The following is a 19,850-nucleotide window of genomic DNA, read 5'->3' on the forward strand; positions in this document are numbered from 1 at the left end:
GGGGTCGGGTGTCCTGTGTGTGTGTGGGGTTTTGGTTCAGTTTATTATTTATATTGTCAAGCCGGGTCTCGCCTCCTCCTTTCCCTTTTACGTTTACAGAGAGATTTAAAATTGTGCTCTTGCTGACACAAGCTGTCCTCTCTTTTCAACAAACTGTCTTAAAACCCAACGCTTATGGCGTAAGGTGCTGAAAAACATCCTAAAATGCCACGCAATGACCAAATACATTTGCTTGCATGTGTACTATAAACAACATTTAAAAAAATACCTTCAATAGGATAACCAACAGATACCTATTCCATACTCAAATCTGGCTCCATAGGTATGTCAGTGATACGTATTTTCAGATTGTTTTATGATCTCCATTGTTCCTCTGTTTCACTCTCTGTCTCTGTTAGGGGGCCCAGGTGACGTGTATTGTAGAGAAGTGTCCACAGGCAACATGTGTGAATCCTGTGACACCTAAAGGCTCGTGCTGCCCCATGTGCCTCAACCAGCCGTCAAAACTGCAGGAACATCACGTATAACCTCAGGACACTATACCGATGTCACCATCAGCTCATGCCTCCATTTTTTTAGTTGTGTTTCAGGGTTTTTATTGTTTGTGATGTATTGGTTATTTTTTGTTTGCATATCCCCACAACTCCAATTCTCAAGGCGAGAAGCCTACAAAACTACACTTTAACTGCCTTAAAAGTATTCAGTCAGATAGATGGATGAATGTGGAACCCTGTTTTCCTCCCTCAGGCCTGTTAATCAGGTCACGGCCTCAGATGTCTACCAAAGGTGCACATTGACAAGTTAACACCTGGCAGTAGATCATCTCTAAAGAAGCATTCTCAGGTTCGAGATGCTGAAGAACTGGTGCTATTTTACTCCATTTAAATGAGTCGTACAAGTATTGATCTAGGTGTCTTATTGTTTTGCAATATACAATGCATCCTATATACACTCATTATGTGCTTTTTAAAACCAAATTTGAACCGGAAACCTGTTGTTTCATAGCTACTCGAAAGAAATTGCCATGTACAATTATTAGAGTTACTCTTTTTATGCTTTTACTAAAAGTTTATGTTCCTTAGTATTGTATTCGGAACTTATGTAGAAAAATAGTTCCCAATTTGTATCATTCTTTCATGTGAAGAAAAATGTGAAAACAATATTTGCAATGGGGAAAAAATTCTACTGATCACCAAACGTTTGTTTCCCTTGGCAACTGCGGGTTATCTGAGACTTGGTGTTTGGGCTTTTGTTTCTTTACCTTGACAGAAAGCCGTTTTTTATGCTTTCGGTTTGGTATCTTTTTTTTCACGGGAGATGGGGAGAGCTGACATCAGGGTCACTTTTTAAGGTGTTACTGTACTTTTCTGTATTACTCTGGCCTAAAACTTTTCTCTAACAGCACAGTATTTATATCCTTATGTTATCTTTATCACAAATGATGGTCCAGTTGTTTCCTCTCTCTATGTAAATGATTTCGCCACATCACTGTACATCGCAAGCATGCACACTTCTATTGTGCATTCTGTTTGTTTTTTTTTTCATTTACATTTGTTCATTTAGCAGACACTTGTAAAGAGACTTACAAATGAGAGGTTTATGGATAGGAATAGCACGCAACAGTGTCCAGTGTAGTGTTTCAGCCATCTTGTTTCCGGAATAGTTTTTCCCATAAATTTTTTCCATAGAGATTTCATAAAAGCATTCTAAGCCATGAACCAAACCAGCTCTGAGGTGAATCACACCTTTACAAACTTTGAAAATCCGACAAAAAGGCAAATGTGCAAGACTGTGTACTTACCGTGTTTAATGAGGGAATGAACTACAATCCCATGAAGCATTGCGAATGTAATCCAATTATTTACAATGGGAAAATATACAACTATTGATTTAAAGTGGTTGGTTATAAGTATAGAAACATTATATTTGAATTGCTAAATATTCAGAGATATAAAAATAAATAAATTGTTTGAGAATGTAAGGAGAGTGACTTGATTGCGTCATTCACAGTGCATCATGGGAGTGGGCTTTTGGCACACTGTGTTAGCTGTAATTTCCTGATTGTTTTTTTGCAGGTTCGTGAGTACTGTAGTTCAGCAGAAATGTCACTATTAAAAACGATTTCTAAAACCGTATGTTGAAATAACACAAACCGATGCCTTCGTCAGAAGCTTACCATAGATTAACAACCGCAGAGCTCAGGGTTGGTCTGTTTTTTAAAGGTTTATAATTTATCTTTAATTATTATTTGGCCTATAGAAAAAATGTATGGGATTTTGCTTCCAGAAATATTCTGTTGGAGACAATCAAATCAGTCTGCGTTTTCAAACTGGGATGAGAGTTTTTCAGTGGCTTTACACGATTTGCCTTCTACACTGAGATTCCTTACTTTCATTGGATAGTTGACAAAATGCAGATACCGATATGAAAACACCCACAGATGGAGAAAAGCCCATTATTGTTCCGCAGAGACCTATACTTCGACTGCTCTACACACGAGTCACAATGTCTAAAAAAACAAAGACGTTTATCTAGCACATTTGCTCACATTTACGCAACATGATTGGTGTGAATGCTTATTTTTCCAAATGTAAAGTTCCCTCATACTGTCAGAGACCTTGTAACAGACCACACATATCTCGCATTGTTCTGTGGACTGGTAAGAAGTTCATGCTGCAGTTCGCTTTGGCAGTAGATGACACTGTGTTTTGAAGTCTGACTCGTGTTTCACTGAAATAAAAGCCATATGCAAGAGATGGGGACTGCAATGGTGAAAGTTACCACTTCTCTCTCTAGACTACTCCCCCCTTCTAAACATTCAATTGTAGCCTGGTTAAACATCACAAATGTATTGCAAATAATCACAATCCCTATTTGGTTGTATGGTTATGAAAAATGAATCTTCTGCTACAGTGCTGTGAGCAGCCAGATAACATAATACCAAGTGTTTGACTGTTAATTTTCTTTTACCTTGTGTCCATTTCAGTGTTTTATTACTCCCAAACAGCCTTTCTTCCCACCTTATAATGACCTAACGACCTCTTGAAGATCCTCCCCCAAACCAAACCAAACTGTGCCCACCTGCCATGGAATGCAATGCCCTGCAAGACTGAACATGCTCAAAAAAGTGGTCCAAGTGATTATCTTATATTTTTTATTGTATTGTTGCCAAAGACTGTTTGCACTGTAATATATGACTTTCTACAATAAAATGGCCACATATGAAATAAAGAAGCTGTTCTGTTTGTAAGCTACAGTGAAATAGAAAATAGTCTCAAGCCAAAATGTTCAGGGTCCAAGCACATTGCATAAGTCAATATAATAATCACAATTGCCAAATTTGAAAGAACCGACACTGGTAGTTTTGGTGGCAGATGTTCTTAAAACAAATGTTCACCCAAAAATGAATAATTTACTCATTCCATTCCAAACTCGTATGACTTTCTTTCTTCTTCGGAAAACAAACAACAATATTTTGATGAAAATCAAAGAACTAATGCATGCGCAATACATTTGGAAGTTCTTGCATAAACATGCAAACACCCATGTGTCAATTGCAAGGATGCGTCAACGAGGAAGGGAGAGCTGCGTGAAATAAAATGTTGGTCTGTTTGTCATCCAAAGCTATTGTAACTCTTCAGAAGACATTAATTGAACCACTCAAGTCATATGGATTAACTTTATGCTGCCTTTATGTCCTTTTTTGAAGCTTAAAAGTTTGGGGCCCCATTGACTTACATTGTATGGACAAAAACAGCCTAGACATTCTTCAGAATACATTTTGTGTTTGAAGGGAGGAAAGAAAGACATACAAGTTTAGGATAGAATGAGGGTGCGTAAATGATGACAGAATTTTCATTATTTAGGTGAACTATTTCCCTAAGCTTTAGCGTCCTCCAGCACAGTGGTCACTAACTAGTGCCGTGGCATGAGACATGACAACAAGAGCCCCCACACCATTCCTACACTGGAAGAGAGAAAATAATGTGGCTGTGTACACCGCAAATCTATAGAGAAGATCTAAACATTTTCTTTCAAGTCTTTCTTGTAATTCAACCCTACAGTTATAGCTTATGCTTGTCAAATGAAAAATGCAAGAGTTGAAAAAGAGCAACACCATCTTTTCCCCCAAAACAAGAGTGCAATCTGTACAAATGTTTGGTTGGCGCAGAGGAGAACACATTCTGTTCATATGAGATGTTTTCTTTTCAGGGTTCAGCCTGGGAGGAGAGCCAAGTTGTACAATTAGGCCAAGCACTCTCCCCCTTCATCTACCAGGCTTGTATATGTGCACGTAGGTCCCCGTAACATGGCCCCAAACTTTACTGAGGCTTTTCATTTCATGGGGACTCACAGAAACGCCTCTAAGTGGCAACAGCAGAAAAAGGTCACAGATGAAAAAGACTGTCCAGAGCTGCAAATGCTCAGAGATTTCACCGCCTGTCAGAACCGAGTGAAAAATGAATTCAACTACTGAAAGCAGAGCAGTGAAATATGAATGAGAAAGTTCATCACAAGATGTTGAATGTTTGAAGTTAATGGATTCAATGAATGATATTTCAAAACAAAAGAGTCAGCATTTGGAGCAATCACGACAAAACATATAACTGCTCTTACAAAAAACCTAGAGTTGTCACAACTTCGCCACTCATTATGTTCACATGCAACAGAGCTTGTTAATCGCTGAATGTTTGCCAGAAGTTTGCGGCTCTTCACCAGTAGTGGTGAACCTGGAATAAACCTTTGGCGGCAATGAAGAGCAGTAAAGCTCATTTGCATATGAAAATTAATAAATGACGAACTTTGTTTCCGACTATTTGAATTTTATCAGTGAAGAAATCATTACTATTGTGCTGTGACGGAATATCTGGTTCAGTCGAGGCTTTATTCCTAACCAATATAGCCACAGTACTGAATAAACACCTAGGATTGTTGTGTTTTTTTTCTATGAGTTTGCTAAAATATGCCGACCTGTCTGTAGCTAGAGATACTTTCCTTTCATGCACCGCAAAATACCTCTAATATTGTTTTCTTCCAGTTGTGCTGCATTTTTCGAACTGTTCTCTTGAGAGCGTGAGTGTGATCATTGTACCATGGTTTGGGGCGTTTTTCTTTCATTTTCTTAAATTGAAGGTTCAACATAATCAAGAGAGATAGTGAAGACTGTATTTATATTTTCTATGACTACATCACATTCTTCTAAACTTTTTGGCTTACTGAGTATTTGAGACATATCTGGAAGATTATTAGGGAAGATATTTTTAGTGGTCGAAAGAATAGTTCTACCTGAACGATAACGTTAGAAGAATGCGAAAGTTAAAGTGGAGATTGACTGAGAATTTGTTGTAAATAAGGTCTTAAATATTTATCTGTTTCTCACCCACACTCACTATCATATCACTTCTGAAGACATTGATTAAACCACTGTAGTCGTCTGGAGTTCTTTTATGCTGACTTATGTGAATTTTGGAGCTTCAAAATTTTTGCACCCATTCACTTGCATTGTATGGACTTACAGAGCTGAGATATTCTCATAAAAATCTTAATTTGAGTTCAGCAGAAGAAAGTCATACACATCTGTGATGGCATAAGGGTGAGTAAATGAATTTTGGTGAACTATTTCTTAAGTGTTTTGTCTCCCTCTACTGGCAGTTCTTAAACATTTTCTTAAAAATGTCCATGGATCATGTGACTAAGCAGACCGTTCTCCCATAGCAGGTTATTATCAATATTTAGGCCTATACATATGATTTATAATTGTATTATACATAACCACTAGAACACACAAAGTGTCCAACAATATTTAATGCTTTGGTAAGTCTTGTTTGATCAGTGGTTGCATGTCTGATGCTGCCTTGTAGGCTATTCGTATAAAACAAACAAAGTAGTTCGCTCTATTTTATATCACTGTATAATTTAGACTGTAAAATACATCATAACTACAATGAAGTTATGCTGACGAGCTATTTAGTTTATAGTCCTAAAACCCAGTGAATTAGCATTTTGCAGCCACAGTTGCCCTTGGTCATCTCTAATGGGATTTTAGAAAACCAGTTTTAAATACATGAGTAAAATAAGTTTGTAGTAACATTACTTCAAGGCATGTTCACATGTTGAAGAGATGTTTGCATTCTAAAACATACATTTCATACCTCAAACAACAATTACGAAGCCGAATTTACAATGGTTGTCCAATTTTTCTAGCATGAAAACTTGTTAGCAACTTCTGTTTTAAAGCACAACAATAGGACTGGACTGGTAATCTGGCATACTGGGCATTTTCCCGGTGGGCCGACGCAATTTAACGCTGCGTTAGTTGACACTATTGGAATGGTATGGTAATGGGTCACGAATACATCTTTTGTGCTGTAGTTGCTTCTTCGTTGATAATGGTAAGTGGAATATTTTTACCTCCCTATACTCCACTAGTATGGAGCAGGTGGTGCATATATAAATATCTAAAGAACCAGATTTGAACCAGATTTTCAAAGGATCTCAACACTCAGCTCTCATATAGGTCACTGAGTGTATTAACCTCTCACACGATCCACTCTGACAAGCAGAAAGGGGACTTATTTATACATAAAGCTAGAGGCAACATTTAAATAAATATCCAAATTAAACACTCGGACATATGGACACTTTTGTCCATACCGAGTATAAATACGAGATAACGGAGAGTACTTTAACTTCTCCGGTTAGTTTGATAGAAAAAATATAAGCCAAAATCAACCTTTGCCCCTGAGTTTCTGCTAAAACAGTAATGACGCTACCTAATTTATCATTAATCTGGTTGAGACATTTTAATTGTAGATGTGTACTTATCAATGTAATGACTCCCCTGCTCTTACTTCAGCCAGCACTAAAGAAAACATGTTCACCACATATCTTCCCAAATTTTTCAGCTTCCTGCGGGGAAAGATTTCTTGAAGAAACATAATATCACATTTGTTACGTTTAAAAAAATAAATAGCCCTCCTTTTTATGGGGTGCCCCAACCCATTCACATTCCACATAGAGAGACAATCCACTCATATTCACATTTGACAGTGACGAGGAGGAGGGTGGGGCTGGGCCGTGACTATGCACAACCGGTCCCCAATCGGGCTAATCAGCCGAGGAGAGGGATAAGTGCAGCGGAATGCGGCAGTTTGAGAGAGAGAGCCCCATGCATCTGCAGCGTGTGCGTTTATGTTCTGTGTCTTTTTGTTTAAGTTTTCATTAAACTATTATTTTGATGGTTCAGCCGGTTCCCGGCTCCTCTTTTTTCCAATTTGAACCTTGTTCACATTGCTTGCTGTGGGCAGGTATATATTTTGCAGCCATCCTTAGTATTTATTCTCAATTTGGCCAGGAATATCAGTACAAATGCGACCCTCCATTGATGTAAGAGTTTCTTGCATTCCTTGAATCAATCACGTTTCTCTCTTGTCTAATTTTCAAAGCCTGGTAACAAGAAAATGTTGTGGTTCTTCCAAGAATGCCTTCCTTTACTCCTCGCCTCACGTAGCACAAGATCTTTATCGGATGATCTCAGAAATTTGACCAGAATTGATTAGGGTGTGTTTCCCTCAGTGGATCACGAAGCGGAAACCCTGTGGGCTTGCCTGAGGATTTTAAATTCTTTGACATATTGACTTATTGACTTCACAGTTACGGAACAGGGTGTATAGAATCTCATGAGTTCATGACATAAAAAGTATTAAAAACTAGCAAAATGCGCAGAGCTCGCCATTCACACGTCCAACCCTCCCACCTTCCTGTTTTTTTATATGAAGGGAACCTTGTAGATGCCTTTTAACTATTTTATTGACTAGCAAGCATTGCCTTGTGCATTTGAATCAGTAGCGAGGTGCTGTGGCATACGATTCCCATAGTGTCAGCTGCCGCAGTATTAAAGTGACCGACTTGGAAGAGAGCAGCTCAGTTATGACTGCAATCTTGGTTCCCTGAATGTAGGGAACAAGACGCTGTGTACGCTTATTGCATTACTGATTTTTCACTGTTAAGGGACTGAGAGATGTGCTCTCTTCCCTTCAGTCAAAAAATCCTGATGAAATTGCGCTGTGCTCCAGATTATATGCCCATGATGATGAGTGCTTCAGGGGCTGAGCATCATATGCCATCTGCCAATAGAATGGTGTGCTTTTAAAGGTCTTCAGAGATCATCACTTCTAAGAGGATTTCCCATAGGGTCAGCTACTAACGCAATGTCTCATTCCCTCCTTTCAGTGAAACAAGATTTCAGCTAAATGGTGAAGCCTTCAACAAGTAAATGAATTTGATCCTCTCATGTTTAGAGTGAACCCTTATATAAAGTAGTGGAAGACTGTCAGAAAAGAAGCTAACAAGAGGTACGTAAATTCAACTGAAGAGCAATTTAATAAATAATGTGTTTAGAAATTCATAATTTTGAGAAATTCAAGAGGTTGCTACTCCATTACAGTAAAACTGGAGGTCGTAAGACTTCTAAGTGTAATCACCTGTATAATATTTTTCTCACCACTGTTTTCATTTCAAAGCACATTTATTTCTGAGTGACAATCACACACATATACAGAAATCTGATAGATTGCCACGTATTAATAAAATACATAATTCATTTAAGCCTGAATCTAGATGTAGGGGCATACATTTCTTTAAATATGAAATATCTGACAAGGCAGAGTCCTCAGTTGAGAGACTGAAACTACACTGAACTTCTCTTCATGCTAAAAGAGTACTCATTGTCCATTTCCCTAAACTGCTTCTCCAGCTCTTTTCTTCACAAAAAGGAATAGCTGACAATGGCACACATGAGCAGTTTGTCTTCTCTATTTCTAGCCATCTTGTATCAGACCTATCTGATACCCACACTGACATGGCCATTTCAATGTGAGGGGAAATGTGTGCATTTAGAGTTAGGGCTTCATTTTTATTCACATTAATTTTGTATCCTGATAAATTTCCATATTGTTTAATTTCCTCCATTAATATTGGCACTGAACTTAGAGGAAATGAAACATATATCAGGACGTCATCTGCATAGAGGGACAATTTATACACATCATTATCTATCTCAATTCCTTTAATTTGGGAATTGTCTGAGCCAGGGGCTCTTTACTCATTGCAAACAATAATGGGGACAAGAGGCATCCCAGTCTTGTCCACCTCCCTATTTGAAATGGCTGAGACAGGCATCCATTCACTTTGAACATACTCTGTGGGCCTGAGTATAACATCTGGATCCACTTAATGAATTTAGAGCCAAATCCAAATTTCTCTAACACCCTAAATAAAAAAGGCCAATATACGCGATTGAATGCTTTATCCATGTCTAACACTAGTGCCATACAGGGGAGTTGTTGAGAGGAGCTATATGTCATAATATTGAGTAGCCGACGGATATTATCCTGTAAATGCCGCCTGATCACAAATCCAGTTTGATCTGGATTTATCAGATGCGCAACTGTTCTCTCTATACGCTTAGCCAGTATAGATGTTAACAATTTGCAATCAGTGTTAAGAAGGGCAACTGGCCTGTATGAGACAGTCTGTAGGGTCCTTCCCCTCTGAATAAATTACTGAAATTATTGCCTCCTTCCATGAATAGGGCATTTCACATGTTTCCATAACATGGGCATATGTTCTTCCTAATAAAGGACTTACAATATCACTTTTTTCTTAAAAAATCGTAGATTCCTCTCTACATTATCTACAAGTAAATCATCTAGTTCCCTTGTAATCCCCTAAAGCTGTTTTAAATTCTCTGTTGTTGGGCTTTGTTTATGCTGTGTTACCTAAGTTTTCCTTTTCTATCCTCCTTTTTTAATGTGGAAGCACATTAAATATTTTTCTCCCTTATCACAGCTTTTGCCGCCTCGCATAATGTTATGGGTGATATATCTGGTTTATCGTTAATTTCTTGGTACTGTTCAAATTATTGTCTTGCATTTTTTTCATCTCTGGCCTTCCTAATAAAGACATATTAAACCTCAATATACTGCACCTATGTCTCTGGCCAACTTCTCATTTCAGCAACACAGGAGCATGGTCAGATAAATTGATATTATGAATTTCACACTCTCTTGCTCTATAAACTTCACTTTTTGGCATAAAGAAGTAATCTATCCTAGAGTATGTACTGTGAGGATGCAAGTAAAAAAGTGTGATCTCTTTGTTTAGGATGTAAAAATCTTCTCACAAACAATCTTAAGGGTTTTGACCATTGATGCCTGAGGTGAAGATGAATGTGGATATTTATCTAATAACAGAGATTGAACAATTAAAATATCCCACAACCAAACCCTTTACTCTCCTGTTTGACTCACTTAACACCATAATATTCCTGCACCGGTCTCTTAAAACATGACTTATTAGTATTACCAGTAGATGTACTGTTTTAAGCCCCACTCTTTTAATATTCTAACAATAAAAAAAAAAACATAAAACCAAACATAAATTAAGACTATATTGACAAGAAACAAAGAACAATACCTTGTGGAATCTGAAAAAACATAACCACTTCCACAACAACACTCACCCCAGAACCATGGGGTTCCTTTTGCCATTTCCAACTTAGATTTTGTCCAAGCAGCCCTGTTGGTGCTTGGGCCTTCACTGACTGATGTAAAAAGCAGTAAAGGGGGTACTCTATTAGCCAATTAGGAACTATCAGTTACCTGCTTCAAATTTCCCTACAAAGTCCACCCCTTTGCAATCAACCTACCCCTTTAGTTAGCATCATATTGGGTGTATTCCATTATCTCTAATTGTAGCTAAAAATTTTACCATAATTCTGTCATTTAACAAAAAGCCAAACATTTTAACATAAATCCATATAGAAATGTGTATAGTAAAGAAAACAGTGTTTACCTCAGACAGTCTCTAGAGAATTTCTGACCATTAAAGTCTGTTCAACTTACTTGCTTGAGTTTATTTTATCAGTCACTTTGAGATAGATTCAATATCTACAACCAGAGCTGTTTAAAATTTTGTATCCTCACGTTTTAAAGCAAACAGCCCAGCTTGTACAAGTCTTTTTCTTAAGTCTCAGCCTCTGAAAGTTTCATTCGAATCCCCAGATGTTGAAGATCTTCTGCCGCCTCCCAAGCTGAATTGTTGTTCACTTCTCATCTTCAAGCTGAACTTTCAGTAACGCTGGGTAAGGTGACTTGAACTTGATCTTGCATTCTTTCAGCTGCTTTTTCATGTATTTATACTCTCTTAGTTTGCAATGTACTGTACTGGACTAGTCATGATAGAGCGCGACCTGACTCCCAATGAACTGCAAATCCTTAGCTGCCTAGGCTTTGTGTAGAATCCGTTGTTTCGTCTGGAAGTGCAAAAACGTAACCACAACTGATTGTGGGGCCGCGCTTGGATTTTTAGGTTTCACACCCAGCGTGTGTTTTCATCTTCGGGCAGATCAAGAATCTACTTCAATGTTGTCGATACAAATTCAATCATGATTCTGTTCCCTTCTGCACCTTCTTCTAGTCCATATATTCTCACGTTTGAAAGCCTTGATCGTTTTTCCAAGTCCTCTAACTTCTCCTCCATCTGAAGCTGTTTTTCAGCATGTATGTCAACAACCTGTCCGATCGTTCGCATCTGTCCTCTGTAGTGCCGATTCTTTCTTCAGATTCATCCATTCGTTTTTCGAGTCCTTTTATGCCTTTCATTTCCCGAACTTCTCGTTTATTTCCTTCCTCATGCCTCGCATTTCGTTGAGAATTTCAGAGGTCGTCGAGTCACTGAAAGCATCCTGGTTAGCATTTGCGCTAACCACTTGGCTAGGCTTGAAGGCATCGGTTATTTTACTGATTCCCATGCGGTTTCTTCGACTTAGCATTTTAGAGTACTCATTGAGTAACTAAACTCACTGTTTAGTTCCAAAAACTAATTTACGTATTGTAACGGGATTCAATGGAAAGGAGGAGACGTGAACCGGCTTGATAATATAAATAATAGTTTAATGATAAACTTAAAAGAAGACACAAATACACATGATGGACATGTCAGTTAACGATCTCTCTCTCCTGCACGATCCTCCGCAGTCGACCTTTATACCTCAGAGGCTTGATTAGCCTAATACGGGACCGGGTGTGTAGGATCACGTTGTTTCATCGTCTGTGCATAGTTAAGCACTTCAGGTTTATTAATAAATCTGCACTTGGGTTCTCTTAAAATCATCGTCTTTGTCTCCTGACTGTCTTCAGCCTGCATGAATCATTACAGAATACTCACCAGTCCGACTCATCCGTTTACGCCAGGGGAATTGTCCCTTCGAAGACTACATTACTGACTTTTGTGAGCTCAGTAATCAGGTGGACTTTAATGAGATCACCCTCAATAACTTTTTTTGGGGTAGGCTTGAATGAGCCCATCTTCTCCATGATACCCTGGCTCATCAATCTGGCTTAATACATCAATTCTGCCTGCGACTGAGCAGTTCATCTTTCACTGTAGAAGTGGCTGATGAGGAAATCTGGACTCCTTCAGTTGCTGCCATGTCAGAGCCATCCACCGTCATGGCCACCAAAGACCACGAGCCAGCACCCATGCCTGCCGCGGTCAATGAGCCAGTGGCCACGCCTGCCATGGTCAATGAGCCAGCTCTCACACCTGCCACGGTCAGTTAGCCAGCGCTCACGCCTGCCACGGTCAATGAGCCAGCACCCATGCCTGCCACAGTCCATGAGCCAGCGCCCATGCCTGCCACGGCCAAAGAGCCAGATCCTGAAGCCTTGTCCGTCCCAGAGCCAGCTCATGATGCCTCTTCCATCCCAAAGCCAGTGCCTGAAGCCTTGTCTGTCCCAGAGCCAGCACCTGAAGCCACGTCCGTTCCAGAGCCAGCTCATGAAGCCTCGTCCATCCCAAAGCCAGCGCCTGAAGCCACGTCCGTTCCAGAGCCAGCACCTGAAGCCACACCAATCCTAGAGCCAGCACCTGAAGCCATGTCCGTCCCAGAGCCAGCATATAAGTCCCTTTTTTCTCCCAATGTTATTTTTCTCCATTAACCAACATTTTATGGAGTTTTGTGTTCCTTGCCATAGTCGTCTTCGCTTGCTCACTGGGTTTCTAAATTCAATTATTATTTAATTACTTATTTTTAAACACAATCCAAAATCATATTTGATCAAATTACACAATGATGCCTCTAAGATATTTTTGATATTACAGTTTATTTTTTTGTTAATGCATGGCTTTCTGTAAAGCTGCTTTGATACGATGTGTGTTGTGAAAGGCATTATACAAATAAAAATGTTTTGAACCCCATCTGGTTCCCAAAGGCCCCCAACCCAGCTCCCTGTTGAACTTGTGTTTTGTTGTTGTTTGTTTATCATTGGGCATCAGGAGCAGCCTGTGGAGGAGGGGGGATTCTGTCTTGTCTATGTGTGTTTTGTTCATGTTTTGATTTCTTGCAGTTCTTGTAGCCATGTCTTTTATTAAAAAAATTATTTACTTCCTAGTTTGGTCATGTGTCTTAGTCATGTGGTTTCCTGTTTCCCTCATGTTTCATGTGTCTTTTTCTTATTGGTTCTTGTATTATTAGTATTGTGATTGTAACACTGTTTCACCATCTGTACATTGTAACATTTTAGTCAAGTCTTTGTTTCTTATGTTTGCACTTGGATTTTCTTAAAATCATTGTCTTCGTCTCCTGCCTGTCTTCAGCCTGCATACATTATTTTTAGTTAGGAGTTACTGCTCCAATTGGACTACTTTGTACATTGCATGATTAAAGAGCATGTTATGACACCGTAACATATTATTGTGCCATATTAATAAATAAATATTTCATTAAAAGCAACAATATACACTGTCAATATAACTTTTAATAAATAATTATGAAATGTGTCAATAACATGTCAAATATATTTTCATTTAGACTTGCATATATGATTATATATTTATTATTGACACAATTCATGATTTATTAATGAATTGACAGATGTATTTATCGACACATTTCATGATTTTATTTATATATTTAAAGACTATTGACATATTGATGCTTTTAATAACAGATTTATTGATATGGCACACTGAGTACTCCATACAGGCTTTATGAAAAAGGACCAATTAATAATTTTTTTAATAAAAATACATTCTAAATTTGTTCAGACACATATAAACAGCATTTTGCTCATTCTTTTATAATTGTATTACATGCAGTTTTATGACCTCAGATGAATTGAGAGACTACATGGAATATTTTATTCTTTAAAAAAAATAATGTCACAGAACAGCAATATTTAAATTAGTGAAGGCAAACGGTGATTACAAAAATAAAATGCAAAAAAAAAAATAAAAAAAAAAAAATATATATATATATATATATATATATATATATATATATATATATATATATATATATATATATATATATATATATATATATATATTTTAAAATGGTGTATGACTTAAATGATGGTTAAAAAAAACCATTTAAATAAAGTCCTGAAATTTCTTGTTCATGTTCTCACTGCAAGGAATATCAAACAGCATCTCATAGAGTTTGTTTTTTATGTTTGCACTTGTCATGTCATAAACTGTATGTATGCAGACTCTACACAGTCTTTACAGAGAAGTCATACAAGGAAATGCAGCATGCATTATTTAAATAGGTACATATATAGAAGTGAGAAGTTTGTGTGTTATTGTGATGGTTGAAAAGCCCCTTTCACTCGTAGAGTTTTGCTCATCTAATGCATCCTGCTTGTATTGATATGCTGTTACTTGCACTATGCTGTTAGTTGCGTCAAATAAATGTGTTATTTATAAAAGATTTCGTTTCTCCCCTTTCTCCTTTATGCACTGATTAGTCTATTTGACCCATCTTAATAGGATTAAATAATGATCCTACTACTTTCAATCAGATATGTGCATTTTTATTAAGAGGAAGAAGTGTGTCATCTGCCCTTTATCCACTGTTTGCAAAGACACACTTAGAAAGAGGCACTCTTTTCCAACCTTAAGGCCAAAATTCCCTTTGTAACTGTTCTGAAAAGAGTTTCAGTCAAATAAAATAAGTATAGCACAACATTGTTTAACCATTCCACAAAGCTTTTCCAGCAAATGTTCAAGATTTCGTTGAACACGGCCTCAGTTTCATGATTTTATAGACACATTTTCAGACCACACAACAATATCAGGCAACGCGAAATTTTTAAGCTTGTTGTGAATGTAAAATGTCTGTAAACGATGGGTTTTCCTGATTGTATCCAACCATGGTTTTGTTTGCTGATATGTACAACACAGAGGTCTGCTGAGAGGAGCGTCCAGAGTAATTGTACTTTTTTCTCAGAAACCACAAGTCCTGCAATATTTGACAAAAATGGCTCCTGAATTTCACCCCGATGAAGGCGTAGAGGATGGGGTTCAGGCAGCAGTGAAGGTAGGCCACACACCTGCTGATAGACAAAGTCAAAAGGGTGTCTTGCTCTACCTTGCAATCTCTGTGCGTGAACAATTTACTGGTGTGGACGAGGAGCGCCACGTTGTATGGCAGATGGCAAAAGACAAACACGAAGACCACCATGAGGACCACCCACACTGCTTTGTGCTTCTGGAAGTTCCTTGCTTTGAGCAGAGTCGCCATGATGCAAGAGTAGCAGAATATCATGACCACCAATGGTAACAGAAACCCTACCGCCATTTGCATGCTTGGAACCAGGACCTTCATCAGTTTAGCCGTATTGTTTCTCTCAAAATTAAGGATGCATTCACTGACATTGTTTTCCCGGTACTGCTCGTAATATATGAATGTTGGCAGAGACAAGATAAAAGCAAGAAGCCATATTAGTGAGCAAATGAGACAACTACACACCAGAGCTTGCGATCGAATTTGGATCGAACGCTTGGCCTGGACGATGGCGATATAGCGATCGCCGCTGATGCATGCTAAAAGGAGCGTACTGCTGTACAGGTTGATGCTGTAGGCTCCTCTCAAGAACTTGCAGGCCCATGTGCCCATGTACCAGTCATGCTGTTCATTGTAGATGATCAATGGAAGGGCGATAACGAAGAGAAGGTCAGCCAATGCCAAGTTGACCAGGTAGACATCCGTCATGCTTTTCACTTTCTTGTAGAATGCATATGTGAGGAGCACCAAAATGTTGCCCACCAAACCGAGTGCACATATCAGAGAGTAGATGTACGATTGAATGGTCACTTCTTGTTGATGGATCCAATTCATGTCACAAAGCTCCTCATCCTCACAACCAGAACAATTACTATAGTCCTCATAATAAGTTTCGGTGTAGCCATCAGAGTCAGTCATAATTGTTAATTTACCTTGAAAGAGAGGATACAGACAGAGAACCATAAATATTTCATAAATTCTGTCTGCTTGTAGACATAAAGAGAGAGCCATTTTGCATTATTGAGTACATCATAAGAAAAATGACTCCAAGGTACTCTATATGTTTCTTTGTGTAGATGATGAAAATACTAGTCATGTGTCCAACAAGTTAAAGATTTAATCTATGTGCAAAATCGGAAAAGATGCATTTGTTAAAGAGAACAAAATCCTCACTTCTGGGGAAATTGGCGCAAAATAGAAGTTGAAGCCACTGTGGCTCTTATGTAAAATATAATTAATTATTTGTGGACAAGAGAATTCTGATGAACTTTATGTTTGCTAGCGTGCAGCAGTAGAAGTCTACTATATGTCTGGGAGTGAAAGCATGTCAGACAGTTCTGGGAGGTAAAAGTAGACAATCATTTTGATGACAGGCTTTGGCACTGCACAATAACCAAAGCAATATTTGAGATGATATGCATGGTGTTGAACATATTTTCTGATTGAATTATGTATTTAAATGGCTTGTTGAGGCAAAGTCAGTGTATCCATTTTAAAGGAAAATGTGTTTCCATTGTAGTTTGTGCATATATTTGTTTTTTAATCGAATACAAAATATATCCACCTCAAGCAAGCAAATACATAAATAAATTATCATTTAAGATTTACGCATTTCGAAATTCCATCAAAGAGTAATCTTTAACAAAATACAATCCTAAAAACCCAAATATTTAAAGATTTATTAATGTAATTGTATGAACAATTACACAATTCAATGTGATGGAATTTTTTGGATAAAATTGAAATTTTATGCACATTTTGGAGATTTTATTAGCATCTTGGTGTTTCCATCCAGCATTTTTAATGCAATCTCCCCAATATTTGCATAAAAATACATGGATGGAAACCCAGCTATTATGGATCACACAGAGAGCTGTTTAGAAGGTGGCCCAATTGCATAATTTGAGAGGGAATCTATGCTAAAACAAATTTGCATTATGCATGCTTCTGTATAGCTGATAAGATAATGAAACTACATCCATCTGAAAGAGAAGATGAAAGGTGTCTGTGTCCTATTTTAAAGTGCATTTGCTGTTTAGTTTTCAACAGCTTGCTTTACTTCCAATCAATTTTTACACAGTATTGCATATACATATATTGCATAATACAGTGCCGTCCAAAATCTGAATTTTTCTTTCAATTAAACCCAGAAATAAAAAAAAGTTTTAGTACTTTAAAAAAATATATAAACAAATAAAAGTTGTGATGTATAATGACAGCAATAGGTTGACATGCTAATTTGTAAATACATAATTCATTTCTAAATTTTGTATTAAATTATAAAACAATGCTAAAATATTAGATTATTTGTCTCAGACTTTTGGAGGCCATTGTATATTACTGCACTTAAACATAACATAATCTGAACATTTCTGTATAATCTACTGAGAACATGTAACAAACAAATGCATTTCCTTCAAATTCATTTCTGTATTTTAAGTAAACACTGTACCTCAAAGCGGCCTCTTCTTCAAAGGCTCCTTACTGACTCTTTACCAGACTGATATGAGAGATATATTCACCCTTGCAGTTCACTTGCGATGCTCATTCAGCCGTCATATTTGTGAGCTCATGCAGTCGGCATTGTAACAAACAGTGTTTACAGAATGTCTGTTGTCACAAAGTTCAGCTTTCTGATGAAGCTTCCTTTTTGTGAATTCCACCTCCAACAATGAGAAACTTTCACCACCCACATAGGACACCTTGATCCCTCTGACAATATAGAAAGAAAGTTTTTGGGACTGATGTTATTGATAAGTCATTATGGTGTCAGTATCTTTAAATAGAAATATTATTTTGATATTTTATGTTGATATTCTTTTGAAACCATTACATCAATGTAGTCGCTGATCTCTAAAATACATAAAAGCAGACAAGACACTGACTGTACTGTAACAAAGCTGACTCTTTTAATATTCACCTTTAAAAACAGAGAGTAAACAGAGGAACCAACCAAACGACTGTATTGTCATTCGGACTGTACATGCAGATGCATTCCTGCCTCTTACTGGAAATTAATTTATTTGGACTACATGATCACATGGGAAGTCTAGGATTGGCCACATTATGCTGACTCCCTGAGAGGTGCAATCTCCCATCGTAGTTTGTCAGAACTTTTTTGCTTTGGGAGATTGTTTTACCTTCACCATAACCACGATGCATAAGCAGCATGGGAGACCCCAGGATCCTGTGTTGAATCCAGGATGTAATCACATTTGCAGCAAACTGATTCGGAGGTGGCATTTTCCCCTTTAACATTACATTTTTACCCCACTGATGGTTAGGTTTAGGTTTGGGGGATCAGTTTATAAATCATGCAATCCTCTTCAGGGGCATAGCAGTTATTTTAAAAGTGTGTTGGGGGGGGGGGGTTGCTTCTGTTTCACACATGACAATAAAAGACTGAGCAGAAGCTGATTCAATTATTGATCAATTACAATAATGACAATTGTGCATGTGCACGGTTTTATATTTTACTCTGTGCTTGTGCATTGTGGGATTGAAATGTATCCAAGTGGCTCGAGTGTTTTGACTGTCTTCACTAAAATTCATACAGATCCAGTGATTCAGTGTCCATTTCTGGTGATTCTGGAGGAGGTGGTGACAAATGAGTGTCTTGTGTGAAATGAGTCACTGAATCAAAGATCAAAAGAAAATGTTAATCCTTTAGAACTTGTATGTCTTATAAGCATTATAAGACAAAGCAAATCTATCATTTCACTACAGTTTATGAGATGCTTAGCATTACTTTTATCAAAAGACAACAATAATAATCTTATAATAATGATGAGTTTCAATAAAATCCATATGTTTTCATGTATAAAAAAAGCATGTCTGCATATCTATTCACTTCAGTAAAATGCCTGTGTTCTTAGAACACCGCAGATCTATATTTTTTCCTACAGTTTGTTGACTGCACTCCAAGCGTTTCTCTGTGGAGAGAAGAGAACCTTCCAGAAGAACATCCATCTCTGCAGCGCTCCAATCAGGCCTGTATGGTAGAGTGGCCAGACGGAAGCCACTCCTCAGTAAAAGGCACATGACAGTCCGCCTGGTGTTTGCCAAAAGGCACCTGAAGGACTCTCAGACCATGAGAAACAAAATTCTCTGGTCTGATGAAACAAAGATTGAACTCTTGGCCTGAATGGCAAGCATCAGGTCTAGAGGAAACCAGGCCCCGCTCATCACCTGGCCAATACCATCCCTAGAGTGAAGCATGGTGGTGGCAACATCATGCTGTGGGGATGTTTTTCAGCAGCAGGAACTGGGAGACTAGTCAGGATCGAGGGAAAGATGAATGCAGCAATGTACAGAGACATCCTTGATGAAAACCTGCTCAAGATCGCTCTGGACCTCAGACTGTGGGGAAGGTTCATCTTCCAACAGGACAACGACCCTAAGCACTCAGCCAAGATAACAAAGGAGTGGCTACGGGACAACTCTGTGAATGTCCTTGTGTGGCCCAGCCAGAGCCCAGACTTGAACCCAATTGAACATCTCT

The 19,850-nt window shown here is 38.0% G+C and overlaps 2 protein-coding genes across 2 annotated transcripts in view; one reads left to right on the forward strand and one right to left on the reverse strand.

Moving 5' to 3' along the window:
• LOC127662857 (peroxidasin homolog) overlaps positions 1-3,214 on the forward strand; it is a 102,699-nt gene extending 99,485 nt beyond the window's left edge. Inside the window, exon 23 of the mRNA XM_052154234.1 lies at positions 399-3,214. Coding sequence (XP_052010194.1) covers positions 399-527 — 129 coding nt within the window. The 3' untranslated portion in view covers positions 528-3,214. The remainder of the gene's footprint in view (positions 1-398) is intronic.
• An 11,940-nt stretch (positions 3,215-15,154) lies between these two features.
• LOC127662708 (C-C chemokine receptor type 6-like) lies at positions 15,155-16,267 on the reverse strand. Its single transcript, XM_052153996.1, has one exon. The coding sequence runs from the start codon at positions 16,265-16,267 to the stop codon at positions 15,155-15,157; it is 1,113 nt and encodes a 370-aa protein (XP_052009956.1).
• Between the last annotated feature and the right edge of the window lie 3,583 nt (positions 16,268-19,850).

This window comes from Xyrauchen texanus, chromosome 22, assembly GCF_025860055.1.
Source record: "Xyrauchen texanus isolate HMW12.3.18 chromosome 22, RBS_HiC_50CHRs, whole genome shotgun sequence".
NCBI lineage: Eukaryota > Metazoa > Chordata > Actinopteri > Cypriniformes > Catostomidae > Xyrauchen > Xyrauchen texanus.

What these genes read in the sequence shown, in the direction of transcription:
- LOC127662708 (XM_052153996.1), bottom strand. Translation starts at nt 16,267, where the DNA reads ATGACTGACTCTGATGGCTACACCGAAACTTATTATGAGGACTATAGT.